This window comes from Danio rerio, chromosome 7 (assembly GCF_052040795.2).
Source record: "Danio rerio strain M-AB ecotype USA chromosome 7, GRCz13ab, whole genome shotgun sequence".
NCBI lineage: Eukaryota > Metazoa > Chordata > Actinopteri > Cypriniformes > Danionidae > Danio > Danio rerio.
The window spans coordinates 79,936,075-79,955,000 of NC_141027.1; the positions used below are offsets into that span (position 1 = coordinate 79,936,075).

An 18,926-nucleotide genomic window follows, 5' to 3' on the forward strand; every position below is an offset into this window, starting at 1 on the left:
GGCTGGTTTTAGCTGGTCGACCAGTCTGGTTTTAGAGGGGTTTTGGCCATTTTCAGGCTGGTTTCCAGTTATTTCCAGCCTGGTTTTAGCTGGTTAGGCTGGGAGATGACCAGCTAAAACCAGCTTGACCAGCCTAGCCAGGCTGGGAGCCCAGCCAAAACCAGCTTATCCAGCTTAAACCAGGCTGGTCAAGTTGGTTTTAGCTGGTTTTAGCAAGTCATTTTCAAGCCTATCCAGCTAAAACCAGCCTAGAAATGGCCAAAACTATAGTTAGTATGCTGAGGCATTCCTTAACAAAGTGTTGTAAATACTATACAATACTGTAGTGTGGTTCAAAAACACTATAGTATTTTACTGTAAATTACAACCTTATTTTTTACATGGTTTTAGAATAATGAATAAACTACATAAGATAACAACAAACTTGCTTATGGCTAACATTATTAAAATAGCTGGTCTTGAAAGTAGCAAGCTCAGCCTACCTTACATTAGATTTTACATCTAAATCATATGTTGAACATGATCACTCAGGTACAAAATATTAATTAAAGCATGTTGATAAAAAAAATCTAGTGCAAAAATTTTCCTTTTTAACTAATAAGCTATAATTAATTGGCTAAACATTTTCCTTTAGTGGCATTTTAATGTAGCTACACTTACGCACACGTTGAAGGCTAATATATTTACATTATAACTTAATTAATACATATTTTACTTAGACTGTTATAGGCTTGCAAACTATTTGCTCGGTATTTTGTTAAGCATATGTTTCTGCTAAAGTTTTTTTTACATGTTATATTAACGATAAATTGTGTTCTGTGGGCGCTTAACAAACAAACTAACGTTAACATTATAAAGTAGGCTATGTATTTGTGTAAATGTTTACTTTTACCCAAATATTAGTTTTTGTCCTTCAATTTTTATTTTTTTATTGTTTGCTTAATCGCTTTTTAAGCCATCACCAGTCTCCCTCATACACGTGTATTAAAACATTAGCATCACATTATTTTTATATAACGTTCTTACTGATTTTGTCAATTTTGATATATAAGCTCGAACATTTCTGTAAAACTAATAATGATACAAACACTTTAAAAATCAGCTTTTCGTTTTTATAAAATAAAATTTAGGTTAACGTTAATTAGGCTACTTTTAGTTCTTATTAAGAGAGAAATGAAACTCACCTCTGGATCCGCAGCCTCTTCAGGAATCGAGATCGTTAGAGAAGTTTGCGAGATTCCCGTGAAGCTCTTTTAAATCTAATCGTAAATCTAAGTTTTCAGAGCACTTTATAGGAGACTTCAGAGGGATTCCCTGGAATCTCGGAGCGACTTTCCCAGCATCCACACACGGAATTCCCCCATCGGGATACGGAGGAAAACGGGCCGGAAAAGACCCGGAATTCGGGGAGATTCCTTGTTATTCTGGTAGAAGTGTACCGTTAATTCTCAAGAAAAGATCATTAACTTTACATATACTTCTGTCTGTTAGTCTGTCGGGTGTTCTGTGATTAGAAATGAGTGAAGGAGGGAATGAATGAATGAACATGACGCTGCGCGGGTGCACGTGCGTCTGCCACACACAAGATGGCGCCCAAATCTAACCCATCTGTTCTCATCTGGCGTGTTTACTTACAGTCGACGTCAAAATTATTAGCCCTTCTGAGAAGATTGCTTGACGAAGAGATGTTTACCAAACACATATTAAACACAGGATTTTATAATAAACTTGTTTATTTGGTCATCGCCATGATAACTACTTTGCAAGTTACTGTACCAAATTTAGAGAAAGAAAATGGAGAATATGCATTATACTAAATAAATAATGAGAAATATCCCCAGCGTATTCAAATATACAAAAAAGTCAATACAGATTTGATAGAAAGATTTTCTGCATGAAGATTGTCACTAGTTTTGACATGAGAAAACTATTAAGGGTAGCTATTGATAAATCAAATTCAGTTTGATTCCATCGGTTGGATTTCGCGGGAAACAGCACAAATAGCCGCGAAAAAATTACTAAAAGTAACTATTTCAAAAAATGCTTAGTCAAATTATTCCTTAAATCTAATCAGAACTTGCTTTTAAAAAATTGCCATAGAAAATGTAAAAATAGCAAAATAGCGAGTGGGAGTAGTGTGAAAATTTGAAAAATTTAGCAACGCAATGGGCTATAAGCAGATCGAGCTAGAAGAACTAGCCTACTGTTTTTTATGTTACTGTGACGATTGGGTTTACATGTTGGCAGTAGACGTTATAAGATACAATAAATGGGAATAATATTATGAAAAACTAGCCTAGGCTGGTTGTAGCTGGTCGACCAGGCTGGTTTTAGAAGGGTTTTGGCCATTTCCAGGCTGGTTTCCAGCCATTTCCAGCTAAATCCAGTTTGACAAGCCTGGTTTAAGCTGGACATAGCTGGTTTTGGCTGGGCTCCCAGCCTGGCTAGGCTGGTCAAGCTGGTTTTAGCTGGTCATCTTCCAGCCTGACCAGCTAAGACCAGGCTGGAAATGGCTGGAAACCAGCCTGGAAATGGCCAAAACCCCTTTAAAACCAGCCTGGTCGACCAGCTAAAACCAGCCAACCAGCCTAGGCTGGTTTAAGCTGTTGTTTTCAGTAGGGATATATTCATAATATATTCATATAATCTTCATAAATAATTCTTATTAACTTCCAGGTGCAACCATATCTGATCTGGCAACAATATATATTTACATTAGATGTTGCCTACCCTGTTGTCGTCTATTGGAAGGAATATGACAGTAGAGCCGCCATTTTGGTACAGGGTAGTGCTCCTTTGAAATAAACGTGGGACCAAGGTCCAGTGGAGGACTGTGGACATTTAGAGCCATAGATAAGAGCCATCTTATCCAGTGCGGTTGAATGACTTTTGAATGCGCTATTGACACATTTTCAATTTCATAAGGTTCCTTTTACAGCATCAGTGTTGTGATGTAATTCAAATAATCAGATGAATAGACTTTCCATTGAAAATCCTTGAGTAAAATTAATTTCTATATTTTAAGCATGGTGCAGAAAAACATAATTCAATGCAGTGCTTCTTACTTGGTCAATGATGATCGCTGTTTTTAAAGAAATCAGATCTTAAACACTGTGATTTTGTATGGGATGACAATTAACCCGGAAGCCCTGGCTGACTGACATTAGGTCTGTGTGCATATAACCAATTGCCGAGTTGGAAATCAGCTCACTGCTAAATAATGTTATCATAAAACCACATTATCTGTACAAAAAATAATAATACCCAGTCCACACAGTCATAGAAAACAGCTTTGAGCTGTTTAACTCCTGACAAAGTCTAAAGCCAGCCTGCAGGAGAACTCTTAGACTTTTTATCCTATCAGTGAGCGCACGAGTCAAATCTGACATCACGTGTCACTGTTTCCGGACTCAAGCCGCTATCTGATGCCAAAAGTAAACAAGAAACGGGACTAATGTACACTCATAATGCGCTGTAAAACTCTGGAGAAGTCATGACCCTGCCCTTTATTATACCTCTCAGATGCGCAGACAGTCAATCCTCTTTAATGAATCGGTAAACTATTCGTGGCTTAGAAGCTGTACTGTTAACAATCGTTGTAAATTACCTATCGTATTTCACTGTAATATATTAATTCTATGTGTTTTAGTGTTTGATATTTATGCGGTGTGTCACTGTATTGTGGGAAATATCCTCTTGCCGTAATTTAAACTGCATTTTTAATTTTCTGTGAATCGAAATACAGTAAAAAAAATATTCCCAGTATAGAAAATACCGTAGTTTAGGACTGTTTTACTGTAAATAGATAAATGAACAATGCATTGCAAGATTTTTTTTTAATGTATGATAATATATCACAGGTCAGAAGCACTAAAAATACTGTATATTTTACAGTAAAGATATCCAAATACTGTAAATATGGAGATATACAGTAGTAGTACTGTAAGATATTTAGTAGATAATAATAATAGATGAAATGCAATATAATAAATAGTACTGTAAATATTAATACATGATTTTCCAGCAAGTTCAATTTACATTGATTTGCCTGTTAACATTTTGATTTAAAACTAGTAAGTTACTGTGAATTCTACAGGAAAAATGGTAAAAGCGCACCATAGGTTTTTAAACATTCAGTAGATTTTAATATATATATATATATATATATATATATATATATATATATATATATATATATATATATTCTGAATTATTCGCCCCCCTGTTTATTTTTCCTTAATTTCTGTTTAAATGAGAGCAGATTTCTTCAGCAAATTTCTAATCATAATAGTGTTAATAACTCATCTCATCTCAGCTGGATTTCTTTGTATAGTTTTGTCGCAATATTCACTCCATAATTGTTTAGCCCCATGAATCTAGTTATCCTTTATTAGTTATTCAGTTCACCGGTTCCTTGTTTGTTGCCAACTGATTTCAGGGTTGCCAAGTCCACAGTTTTCCTGCAGAATTGGGCTACTTTTGATCCATGTCCGCTGGGTGGTTTTCTATTATGTTGGTTAAAATCCCTAAAAATCTGTTTCGAGAATATTTATATTTATTTTTGCTTATATGGATGCCATATATGCCGTTTGAATGCCCTTTAGACATGTTTTGGGGTACTTTTGATGGTTGAGTGGGATACTTTTGTTGTGAAATCTGGCAAGTGTGTCTGATTTGCTCCCTATTTATTCTCCTTGTTTTTTTCTACTGATCTGTTGTCTTTCCCATCCTACATGTTTTATTTCTAGTTAATGATTTGTCATGTCTTACAAATTTGGACACACATATATAATGTATATACAAACCATAATTTTGGATGGGATGATCCTCAGCACTACAATGAATAGGTTAAACACTCACCTGTGGCGCAACTGCTGTAATCAGATGACGTCACACTCTGGCATGTTCACACTGTGGCATTTGACCCACATATTCATTCATAGTTTTGAGAAGTGGGTGTGGCTAAACCATATCAGACACGTCTTTCAAAATCCGCGGGAAGTTAAAATTTAAAGGGGCAGTTCACAAAAATTTGAAACGTCTGTCATCACTGTTATAAAAGCTGTGTGAGTTATTCTGTTGATCACAAAAGAAGATATTTTGAAGAAAGCTGAAGTACTATGGAAGTCAGTGGTTTCCAGCTTTCATCAAACTCATAAAGGTTTAGCACCACTTGAGGGAGTGTTTAGTGCAGGGGTGTCCAAATTCAGTCCTGGAGGGCCGGTGTCCTGCATAGTTTTGCTTCAACTTCCTGTAACACACCTGCCTGGAAGTTTCGAGCTGGTTCAGGTGTGTTTAATTGGGGTTGGAACTAAAATATACAGGACACTGACCGGCCATCCAATACAGAGCTTGGACAGCCCTGGTTTAGTGAGTCAATTTTTACGTTTGGGTGGCCTGTGCCTTTAAGAGTATTTCATTCTTCCCGTTTTACTCCGATCACACACCCAAACTCCACCTTTATAACTGTGATTGATATATATATATAATCATAATATTAATATGAATAAAACCCAAGTGATATTATTATTATTATTATTATTATTAATGCTGTTGTTATTTACACCCCCCCCCCAATAAAAAAACAAAAGAAGATGTTAATCAATAATAAAAATGGCGACATTTTATTATTATTATTATTATTATTATACAAATTAAAGACTGATTATTAGTTTATATCAATGAAATTACCAATATTATAGTATTATTAATAATATCAATATGTATGTATTAATATTATTATTATTATTATTCATTGTATTATTATTTTTTGTAGAAAAAAACAGAAGAAGAATGTTACTCTATAAGAAAAATGGGGACATATTATTATTATTATTATTATTATTATTATCATCATCATCATCATCATCATCATTATTATTATATACTTTAAGAATGGTAATATTTTTGATAATATCAATAACAACTATAATATTAGCAATATATTAGTATAGTAGTATAAAAGTAATGCTAGTATTAATACTACTACTACTAATAATAATAAATAAATAAAACCCAAGCAAACTATTGATAAGTATTATTATTAATACTGATTATTATTATTATTATTATTGTTGTTGTTGATATTATTATTATTCACCCCCAAAAACAGAATAATAATGTTAATCAATAAAATTAAAATTAATAGTATTATTATTATATAATTAAAGAATGGTTATTAATTTGACAATATCGATAACAACAATAATTCTAGCAATATACTAGTATAGTAGTAGAATAGTAATGCTAGTATTATTACTACTAATAATAATAATAATAATCTTAATAAAACCCAAGCAAACTATTGATGAGTATGATTAATAATATTGATATGTATTATTATCAACGTTGTTGTTGTTATTTATTATAAAATAATAATAATAATAATATGAATAAAACCCAAGCAAACTATTGATAAATATGATTATTATTTCTTCTTCTTCTTTTTATTATTATTACTATTATTATTATTATTATTATTATTCATCATCTAAAAACAGAAGAATGTTAATCATAAATACTGTTGTTATTAGTATTATTTGCACTAATAAATACAGATTACATTATATATTATAATTATATTACTTTATATATACATATATAGGGTAATAACAACTTATTTTATGTTATTAATCATTTTTGAGTGAACTATCCCTTTAAAATCCAACATTGGTATTTTAATATGTAATGTTATCATAAGCTCTGTTTTTCATTAACCACACACACACACACACACACACACACACACACACACACACACACACACACACACACACACACACACACACCAGCTGGCTGTTCATATTTTCCGCTCAGTCTCTGCTCATAATATGAGGAATGCCCATAGTTTCGGTCTGTATAGGACTAACGCACACACACACGCGCCTCTCTCATCACGGGTGGGTGGACTGATTGATCCGGTTGCCATTGACGACACTCCGACATCAAAGCATGCGGATCGGCATTACATCATCATGGGCTCGCGCTGGGTTTGGTCCTCCAGGTGTGACCGCGGCACTTTCTCCTGGGTTCTGCCGCTCAAGAGGCGTCATCTTCGGCGAGATAATGGGGGATTCCCGCGAGGACAAACACTGTGTCGGATCATCAGGAGATTTAATTCCCGGTGAAAGCTGCCACAGAACGACTCGTACAGAAATGTCCTGCTTGGATTTTTATGTGTTTCCTCCAGTTGTGACTCGTCGAGAGTTTCTGCTTCTGCTGGTGCTTTGGATTTTATTGCCCCGTTTGCAGTGTGCTGGAGCGGTGAGTGTCCCATAAGAGCTCAGCTTTAATTTCATAAACATAATAGTTTTATTAACTAATTAATAACTTTTTTTTTGTCTTTGCCATGATGACAGCACATAATATTTTACTAGATTATGTTTATGATGTTAGTACTGAGTTTGAAGTCACATTAAAAGGCTTAACTACCTTAATTAGGCAAGTCATTGTATAACAGACAAATATTGCTGAAGGGGCCAATAATATTAACCATACAATGGGTTTAAAATATTAAGAACTGATTTTATTCTAGCTGAAATAAAGCATGTAAGACTTTCTCCAGAAGAACAAATATTACTGTGAAACATTCCTGAACATCATTTGCGAAATATTGGAGAAACGTGCATACAAAGAATGCAGGGTTCCACACAATTCATTCACGTTGTCCCAGCACAAATTGATTAAGTTAGCTCAACACTTTAGACAAATTTATGTGGATTAAACATAAAACAATTAAGTTGTCCCAATGAAATCTCAAGTGTTGTGTTGTTTCAGCTCATTTTAGTTGTTTGAATGTGCTGTATTTTGAAAAAAAAAATATTTTTAGTATATATATATATATATACACACAATTGAAACCAGAAGTTTACATGCACTCTAAAAAGAGGAACATAACCAATTATTTTTATTTATTTTTATGTCTGATGGTAAATCATACTAAAGGTTTAATATTTCAGGTCTGTTAGGATTACCTCAATGATTTACATTTGCTAAATTCCGGAATAATCTGAGAATTTTTTTTGAGATTTTTTTTATTGATTTCTAGACAGAAAAAGTCAATAGTTTACACACATTTCCTTGGTATTTTAAGGAATTATTTGGTCAAATGTTTTTTTGGGTCTCCTTCCACAAGCTTCTCACAATAGTTTGCAGGAATTTTGGCCCATTCCTCCTGACAAAATTGCTGCACAAGCTTTTTCAACTCTGGCCACACATTCTCTACAGGATTGAGGTCAGGGCTTTGTGATGGCCACTCCAAAACATTCACTCTGTTGTCCTTAAAGCACATTTTGCCTAATTTGGCAGTGTGCTTAGGGTCATGGTCTGTTTGGAAAACTCATTAAATAGTAGTAGTAGTGAAACAAAAATAAAAAAAAAATAAATAAAATATAAATAAATAAATATAAACAAATAAATAAATAAATAAAAATATTAATAATATATCTGTAATGTGATGGTGATGCTTGAGCATCCTTATGCAGGTCTTTATTAAGCAGGATGGTCAGGCAAGCAGTGGTCAATACACAGATCAAAACAGATCTAAATGGAAATTCAGAGTCGTAGTCGAAATAGCAGGCAAGTGGTCAGAAGGCATGCCGCATACAGGAATAAACAAACAAAACAAAGCAAGGTTTATCACAGAAATCAAGGCAAGGGAAAACCCATTGTAATGTTCACATACAGGACACAAAACTGTGTGTTACTGTGCATAATGTATAGTCCATGAATCAGTCCGTGAGTAGATTTAGCTTTGAGTGTCTTATCAGTAGAGACTCTGAGCAGGTGTGTGTGTGTGTTGCATGACGGGATTTGTAGTTTATTATGAGGCAGGATTGTAGTTTGTGTGAATGTGAATGTTTCCAGCGATCTATAGTGGGAAGATCGCTGGTGATCGTGATAATATCATATTATTTAATATATCATATAATTAATATATATACTCTCTCTCTCTTTCTCTCTCTCTCTTTAAAGCGCAAGCAGCCTCCTGGTATTAAAATATTACTTTCCGGACAGTCCAAGGCTGTTACTCAGAAAGGTATGAACTCTTCTTCAATTGCTTTCAGCTCACAGTTTCTGTTTGCAATTTGTAGATAACAAACGTGTGTGTGTGTGTGTGTGTGTGTGTGTGTGTGTGTGTGTGTGTGTGCGTGCGTGCGTGTGTGTGTGTGTGTGTGTGTGTGTTTAGTTTTCACAACAGATGGCAAAGAATGCAAGTTTCCTTTTCGCTCTGGAGGGAAGATTTATAACCAGTGCATCTCTGTGAACTCCAACAAGGCCTGGTATGAAACACATGCACAAAAACACACACATGTGCACTGTTTGCACACATTCGATGAGACTTTTTATTTTAATCACAGAGAAATAAACATTAAACCCTGTATTTTTACCTTAGTCTAGTCAACAATGTTATGCTGAAGTTCAGAAGCTCGCTCTCGGTCTCTAAACTGTATCCAGATGCAGGAATCTGCATGCGGAGAATGTATTTGTTTAGTAAATAGTTTGGCTAATTTGATGTTTTCGGTTACTACTAATAATAGTGTTCACCTGTCATCATCGTCTCTTTGTGTGACTCAACAAACCACAAAAGGAAATACAATCAGATCTTAACCACTTACATGAAAAATACTATAGCAATTCATAGTAAAATACTGCAGTGTGTTTGATCCATATTGTAGTCAAGTACTTTAATTAATTAATCCATTGTGGTGATTCTACAGTTGCTATGGTAACAAAACAACTGTAATAATTAATCTGTTGGGGTGATTCTATAGTTGCTAGGGTAACAAAACAACTATAGTAATTGATCTGTTGAGGTGATTCTACAGTCTCTATGGTAACAAAACTACTGCAGTAATTGATCTGTTGAGGTGATTATAAAGTCGCTATGGTAACAAAACAACTATAGTAACTGATCTGTTGAGGTGATTCTACAGTTGCTATTGTAACACAACAATAGTATTGATCTGTTGTGGTGATTCTACAGTCTCTATGGTAACAAAACGACTGCAGTAATTGATCTGTTGAGGTGATTATACAATCGCTATGGTAACAAAACAACTATAGTAACTGATTTGTTGTGGTGATTCTACAGTCGCTATGGTAACTCAACTATAGTAAATGTTCTGTTGTGGTGATTCTAAACTCACTATAGTAACAAAACGACTGCAGTTATTGATCTGTTGAGGTGATTATAAAGTCGCTATGGTAACAAAACAACTATAGTAACTGATCTGTTGTGGTGATTCTACAGTCGCTATGGTAAAACAGCAACTATAGTAATTGATTTGTTGTGCTGATTCTACAGTTGCTATGGTAACACAACAACTATAGTAATTGATCTTTTGAGTTGATTCTACAGTCGCTATGGGAACACAACAACTGTAGTAATTGATCTGTTGTGGTGATTCTATAGTTGCTATGGTAACACAACAACTGTAGTAATTGATCTGTTGTGGTGATTCTACAGTTGCAATTAGGAGATTAAATGAGTGAGTTTTTCAATGTTGTGCTTGTGGTAAATATTTTATCTGAAATTTATCTAGAATATTAAACGGTCGTACAGAATACTGTAACAAATACCATTGGATATAATGTGATGTCATATATAAATATGTACCTTTCCATAATTACTAGAAAAGTGCTGGAATAGTTTGAAGATGCACCTGGAAAGTGCTTAAAAATACTTAGATGTGACTTAGGAAAGGTATAGGAACCCTGACTATAGTAGTCAGAAGTACAGAGCCGAAGTCAGGTGGATTGGGGCTGAATATGAGTCTAGGTTTGGCATAAATATTTGGTTTAGGCTGGTTTACTTCTTTAAGCTGAGAGCTGCATTCACAGCAGCTCATAATGTCAGTAATTACGAGATTCCAACGTGTAAATAGAGTTCACGTCCTCGTAATTACAACCTGTAAACGGGGAACTTTTTTCCTTCATTTGAGAACCACAGATTCTTTCACCTGAGATTAACATTGACAGTGTCGAGACATACATACACAAATTTGAGATGTGAAGAGATTCAAATTGAACAATTTATGATGAGTTATCCACATGTGTATATGTAATATTTTAAATCTATAAACCTGTCACCATTTACTGCCATTGTATGAATCATCAAGCGCCACGGATTCAGTTTAAAATCTTCTACTGGAGAAAGAAAGTCACCTACACATTGGATGACCTGTGGGTGTGTAAAGTACAGGAGATTTTCATTTTTGTGTGAACTATCCCTTTAAAACCGCATAAAAGAATCCAAACCACATCCTTAATGAGTTAAACCTCACTGCAACACATCTTACCACACAGCCATTAATTCTGATGTAACTTATGTTCCTTGAGTAACTTCCACCAAACCCATTGACCTGCAGATTTAACCCAGTGTGTGTGTGTGTGTGTGTGTGTGTGTGTGTGTGTGGACGACTGACTCTGCACTCCGATTTCATAAACACTTATAAACAGTGAGCATGAGTGACTTTTATCAGGGCAGCGATGAGAGATCAAGCGGCGGTGCGGTTTTTAATGTGAACAAGTGTGTGCAGATCTCCATATGGAGCAACTCTCACTGTAAAAACACACCTGAGGGTTTGCTTATGACCACTGCTGAGAGACTCTGGTTTCAACTGGATCCGCTACCAAAAATTGAGAATCTTTCATAACTTACTTATTGGCATATAGGAATTTGTTATTTACTTACTGACATTTAGGAATTTTTGATTGTGGCAAAAAGATAACACTTTAGTTTAAGGACTAATTTAATTCTTATTTTAGCTACCCAGTGAAAACGACATCAAATTGACATCTAACATTGACGTCAAAAATGGATTTTATATCCAAATGACATCAAACTGACATCTAAAATTGACTTAAAAAGATCAAAAATGGGAAATGACAACGTTGATGTTGAATCTACATCAAATTAACATCCAAAATTGATGTTAAAAACACATAAAAATGCTAATAGATTTGTTGTCTATTGATTACCTTGATATCAAAACATCAAATTTACATCTAACACTGACGTCACAAACATGTCAAAAATGTGTCTGAAATACGAAAAAAATATGTCAAAAATATGTTAAAAATATTAATTGATTTTGCATCAAATTGACATCTAACACTGACGTCACAAACATGTCAAAAAACACACCAAAAATATGTCAAAAACACGTCAAAAGTATGTCTAAAATGCATCAAAAATACGTTAAAAAATGTCAAAAATATGTCAAAAACTCGTTAAAAATATGTCTAAAATGTGTTTAAAAATGTGTCAAAAATGTCAAAAATATGTCAAAAACACGTTAAAAATATGTCTAAAATATGTAAAAAAAATGCGTCAAAAATATGTGTAAAATATGTCAAAAACACGTAAAAAAATATGTCTAAAATGTCAAAAATATGAAAAAATATGTCAAAAATATGTTAAAAATGTGTCAAAAACACGTCAAAAATGTGTCTAAAATACATCAAAAATACGTCAAAAATATGTTAAAAATACGTCAAAAATATTAATTGATTTTACATCAAATTTACATCTAACACTGACGTCACAAACATGTCAAAAATATGTCAAACATATGTAAAAAACACGTTAAAAATATGTCTAAAATACATCAAAAATACGTTGAAAATGTCAAAAATGTCAAAACACGTCAAAAACATGTCTAAAATACGTCTAAAATACGTCAAAAATGTTAAAATGTCAAAAATATGAATTGATTTTACATGAAATTTACATCTAACACTGACGTCACAAACATGTCAAAAACACAACAAAAATATGTCAAAAACACGTCAAAAACATGTCTAAAATATGTCAAAAATATGTCAAAAACATGTTAAAAATATGTCAAAAATATGAAATGATTTTACATGAAATTTACATCTAACACTGACGTCACAAATATGTAAAAAAACACCAAAAATATGTCAAAAACACGTCAAAAACACACCAAAAATATGTCAAAAATGTTAAAAATACGTCAACAATACCAACTGATTTTGTCAATTGACTACCTTGATGTAAACCAACACCAAGTTTACATCTAACATTGACGTCAAAAAAAAAAAAAAAAATCTAAACTGTGAAATGATGACCTTGATGTTGAAACGACATCAAATTTACATCTAACACTGACATTTAAACGACTGATAATGATTCATTGAATCCCTCGACAATTACCCCTTATTAACCATTCATAAATGAATCAGCATTTTTGAACAAATCGTTTGATTTTTTGGGGGGAACTGTCCCTTTTAAGTTAATATAACCAATACATATTCATTTGATCATTGATTTGATGAATGTTTTTGTGTGTGTTTGTATGATTTGTGTAGGTGTTCGCTCACACACAACTTTGACCGTGATCAGAAGTGGGGATTTTGCAGTTCACACACACGACTGTACAACGGTAAGACATTAAACTCATACATTTATCTGGAGAGGAGCATGTGATATGTATTATCATGGCTGGTCTACCTTCAGTAATCAGCAATAATCCATTCAGAGTGATCCAAGCCTACAATAAATAGACCGGTTTCACCCTACTGCCTTATCTTTGCTTTAAGAATCCCCCCATCCACCCCATCTCCCCCTTTCCTCCTTTACTAGGGGGAGCTCTCAAGACCTACCTGATCTCAGACCCCCTTACATGCTAATTAACTAGCCAGGAGCCCTGGGATCAATTATCTCCGAGCTCAGGGCTCCCTCCCGGAATAGCATGCCAAACCTGCTAATAGCATCAAGCAAATTATTTAATTAAATATTATAATTATTTTATTTAAATTTATTTGATTTTATATCCTTTTATTTCCTTTTCTATTTTATTTTATTTTATTTTATTTTTATATTATAAAAAATATTTTATTTTAATCATTTTATTCCATTTTCTTTCCTATTTTCCTTCCATTCTTTTCCTTTTATTTTATTTTATATTATTAAAAATTATTTTATTTTATTCATTTTATTTCATTTTCTTTCCTATTTTCCTTCCATTCTTTTCCTTTTATTTTATATTATTAAAACATATTTTATTTTATTAATTTTATTTCATTTTCTTTCCTATTTTCCTTTCATTCCTTTCCTTTTATTTTATTTTATTTATTTACATTTTATTTTATTTAAATGTATTTTATTTTATTTATTTTATATCATTTTTTCCTATTTTCTTTTCTTTCATTTTATTTTATTTTATAATTTTTATTTACATTTTATTTTATTTACATTTATTTTATTTTATTTTATTTATTTTCTTTCATTTTCTTTCCTATTTTCTTTTCTTTTCTTTCCTTTCCTTTTATTTTATTCTTTTTATTAACATTTTATTTACATTTATTTTGTTTCATTTTCTTTGATCTTTTCTTTTCTTTTTTCTTTTTTTCCTTTTATTTTATTTTATTCTATTTTATTTTATTAAAAATTTTTTTTTCATTTTCTTTTCTGTTTTCCTTTCTATTTCTTCCCTTTTATTTTATTCTATTTTATTTTATTTACATTTTATTTTATTTTAATTTATTTTATTTTATTTTATTTCCTATTTTCTTTTCTTTCTATTTCTTTCCTTTTATTTATTTATTTTTTATTTTATTGTATTTTATTTTATTTACATTTTATTTTATTAAAATTTATTATATTAATTAAATTTTATTTTATTTCCTATTTTATTTTCTTTCTATTTCTTTCCTTTTATTTTATTTTATTTTATTCTATTTTATTTTATTTACATTTTGTGTTATTTTATTTAAATTTATTTTATTTATTTTATTTCATTTCATTTTCTTTCCTTTTTTCTTTTCTTTCTGTTTTTTCCTTTTATTTTATTATCTTTTATTTTATTTACATTTTTTCTTTTTCTTTTATAATTTAATTTAATTAAACATTAAATTTATTTAATAATTATTATTTTCATTTTAGAAATATTACAAAATTATTCTTAATTTATATAAAAAACAACAAGTGCTACAAACTTTAACTTAGTGGCTTAATTAACAACAACAACAACAAAAAAAAAATAAATCATCATTTGAATATTTACAGTGCTATATTTTATCTTATGTAATAAGAAATATAATGCACAGTCACCCAGCCGCAGCGTAGGTTTCTCTGTCCAGGATGGATTTATGGCAGAAAGTGTGGGTTTAGCCGGATGTTTTACTTTGGGAGTGCGGTGTTTATGTCAATGCATAAATGACACGCTTTGTTTGTAGAACGCAGACGTGTTTATAACAGCAGATGCACAGAGTTTGTTCAAACACACCGTCAGCCGCACGCACCGCTTTCTAGAGGACAAAACACGGAGACTCTGAACATCTCTTTAATATATTCATCAAAGGTTTAATTATCAAATCAGTTCCCACATCATGGATTTTCTGGATATCATGCAGTGTCTTCCCTTGGTTTACAGTTGTTTTTTGGGGGTGGGATGTCTGGCCCATCTATTGAGACATTTATTAAACATGTCTCTTATAAAAAGCAGCTTTACTGAAAATAATTCATGTATTAATTTAATTTTACTTAGTGCCTTATTATAAAGCAGAATGAACCACCACAGAAAGATTACAAACAATGCATGAAAATGATGAAAGATGAAGATGAGTTAAAATGCACACCTTTAAATCTAATACTCGTTTACTAAAACCAAATAGGCCTATAAACTACTTCTTATAGCAATGAGTGTATTACAAGAAGTTGTAGAATTAAATATTTATGTTAAAAATGTTATCTATAATAATTCCAGCCAGCTTTTAGTGCAATATTGTCAAAAACACAGAACTTTTAGTTGTTATATGTAAAAAAAAAAGGTCTAAATACATGAAGGACCAGTGCAATATATTGCTCATCCAGCTATTGACAGCAGATCCCTCAATGAGGAAGAGAGAGAGGGATTTGCACTAGCGATATCTTTACTTTTGTGATTGTTTTAATTGAATCTCGCCCTAAAAATGAATAAAATAGTCTTTGACAGCATGTAAAAAACAAACAAACAATGCTGTAACCAAAGATTTTAGCAGTTTAGCACCATGACTTCTCCAAAGCACAGCAAACCAGCCTGATCATGCCATGCTTCAGCTGTGTGTGTGTTAGAGTGTGAGAAATGTGGCAGTGGAGCGCCGGTGCTTGTCAGATGTGTGTTTATGTTGTGGGAAAGAGTTCAAGTGTAAGTGACTGAGCACATTACATCTGTTTTCCCTCAGGTTTTCTTCCTCGGCGTGGAGATCTGAGCGTCTGTCAGTCGAACCCGTGTCTGAATGCTGGCGTTTGTGCCACGGACACTCACAGAAACTCTTTCCACTGCATCTGTGCTGACGGATTCACTGGAGCGCTGTGTGAGAAGAGTCAGTGGAAAACACTAATATATATATATATATATATATATATATATATATATATATATATATATATATATATATATATATATCAATAGAGTTTAAAGGAGACCTATTATGCTTATTTCTACAAGATGTAAAATGTGTGTCGGCTGTCTCTAGACATGTGTGAAGTTTGAGCTCAAGGTGGCACACAGATAATGTCCTCTAGCTCTCTGAAACTGACCCTTTCAGGCTTTGATCATGGTGTTTTGGTGACTGTCGCTTTAAATTCTAATGAGATTGTGCTATTTCCAGAAAAGGGCGGAGCTAAAAAGACCTATGTGTCAGCATAGTGACAGATTCAAAACAGGACTAGCGTTATCTGTGTGGGAAAAGTGAAATAAAATCATAATAGGTGCTCTTTAAGAAGTTCACACCTAAATCTTTCTTTATGTCTATAATCAACGGTTTAATAGCTACTGATTAATTTCAAACACCGTTAAATATTAAGCTTACATTACAGCAAAAACATGATAAGGAACAAAACAAGTGTGACTAACGAATCGATATCATAAAACATGGTAGCACCATGGTAAACATGTGCTAAATCATCCCTGGAAAACCTTAAAATCTTACCCTAAAACATATAGCCTAATTGTTCACTTTTTTCAGACTTCCAGCAATCATACATTCAAACTTTTTGTAGAAAACTTATTAAAAGCCTAGTTTTATACTACTTTTTTTTGCCAATAAGTGCCCTTTTTATTTAAATGAGAAGTAAAATTGTATATTATAATTACTATTTACACTATAGTCTGCAGTATTGTTAATTAGCTTAATAGTTTACCCATTAAAAATACTACAGTAACATATAGTAAATACTGTTGAGCCATGCTATTTACGTTTTAGAACTTCCGAAATGACTAGCAATGATAAACGGCAGAATATAGTCAAACTACTTGACTTACAAACAAGTGTTTGCAAGACTAAATAGACAAAGCAGAATGATATAATAAGAAAATATCAGCTTGCAACACCAAGCAGCACTCGAGCCAAGATGATTTAAATAGCTGCTCTCGCTTGTACGCAGAGAAAAAGGTGAGTATTGTACAAAACTGTTGTAGTGATTCTGCAGTCGCTATGGTAACACAAGAACTGCAGTAATGAATCTGTTGTGTTGATTCTACAGTTGCTATGGTAACACAACAACTATAGGAATTGGTCTGTTGTGTTGATTCTACAGTTGCTATGCTAACACAACAACTATAGGAATTGGTCTGTTGTGTTGATTCTACAGTTGCTATGCTAACACAACAACTATAGGAATTGGTCTGTTGTGTTGATTCTACAGTTGCTATGGTAACGGAGGCACATCAGTAATTAATCTGTTATTGTGATTCTACAGTTGCTATGGTAACAAAACAACTATAGTAATTGATCTGTAGTGGTAATTTTACGGTTGCTATGGCAACATGCACTACAGTAATTGATCTGCTGTGGTGATTCTACAGTTGCTATGGTAACCCAACAAGTATTCTAATATAAACAAAATAACCCAATACTGTAGTTTTCTAAAACTATAGGGTATATTATGCTACGTTACACCACAGTTTACCATAGTAAAGTATTTATTTCAGCCTAACACTACTGGAGCATTCATTAACAAAGTTAATAAAGAGTTTATATTTACATTATAATACTCTACTATGATATCGTTCAAAAACACCCTTTACTATAAATTACTATAGTATTTTAACGTGTAGAAATACTGATAACTGTCCACTTTATATAAACAAAAGGAGAATTATAAAACCAATTAGTCTGACAATGTCATGTGTGTGCTGAAATTACACTATAATACACTACTGTAGTATATTATTATTACTATAGCATGCTATATATTACTATAGTATGTTTGTTAACGTGTGTTTGTATATCTGTGTGTGTGTTAGAGGTTTGTTTTCTCAGTGTCTCCGTCATGCGTTTCTCTCCTTTATGTTCTGAATCTCTCTGATGTTTAGTGCTATCATGTGTCCGTCTCCTCTTTTGTCATCTGAGAGTGTGTGTTCCTTCAGGGTTTTGTGTTTGTGTGTTTTGTAGGGAAATGCTACGAGCTGCTGCATCTGAAGCATTATGATATCGGAGAGTCGTGGAGCCGGATTTACCTGCGGAGCGTGGAGATGTGCACGTGTGTGAGTGCCGGGGCCGTCTGTGAACGCACACGATACACCGGTACGGATCATATTACACACTACACACTGAATAGGGCTGCACAATACAGCACTGCCGTGATAATAATGCTGTTTCAAAGAGAAAACTAGATGATTGGGTGACACTTTTAAACTAAAGTGTTTCCGACTATTTTGCCCTGCATGTTTAGTGTGTTCCAGGAATCCCTGTGAAAATGACGGAGTGTGTAGGATGATTGAAGCCACTGGGGAAGAGGTGTGTGGATGCATATCTGGATATACTGGACAATACTGTAATATCAGTGAGTATAACACACACACACACACACACACACACACACACACACACACACACACACACACACATACACACACACACACACACACACACACACACACACACACACACACACACACACACACATAAACAAA

The 18,926-nt window shown here is 33.0% G+C and overlaps 1 protein-coding gene across 1 annotated transcript in view; it reads left to right on the forward strand.

The window, feature by feature from the left end:
- Positions 1–6,748: 6,748 nt before the first annotated feature.
- Positions 6,749–18,926, forward strand: part of hgfac (HGF activator) — a 25,017-nt gene continuing 12,839 nt past the window's right edge. The window contains exons 1-7 of the mRNA XM_087262412.1: positions 6,749–7,263; positions 8,974–9,037; positions 9,188–9,281; positions 13,336–13,409; positions 16,192–16,332; positions 18,406–18,537; positions 18,686–18,796. Of these exons, the coding sequence (XP_087118538.1) occupies positions 6,952–7,263; positions 8,974–9,037; positions 9,188–9,281; positions 13,336–13,409; positions 16,192–16,332; positions 18,406–18,537; positions 18,686–18,796 (928 nt within the window). The 5' untranslated portion in view covers positions 6,749–6,951. The remainder of the gene's footprint in view (positions 7,264–8,973; positions 9,038–9,187; positions 9,282–13,335; positions 13,410–16,191; positions 16,333–18,405; positions 18,538–18,685; positions 18,797–18,926) is intronic.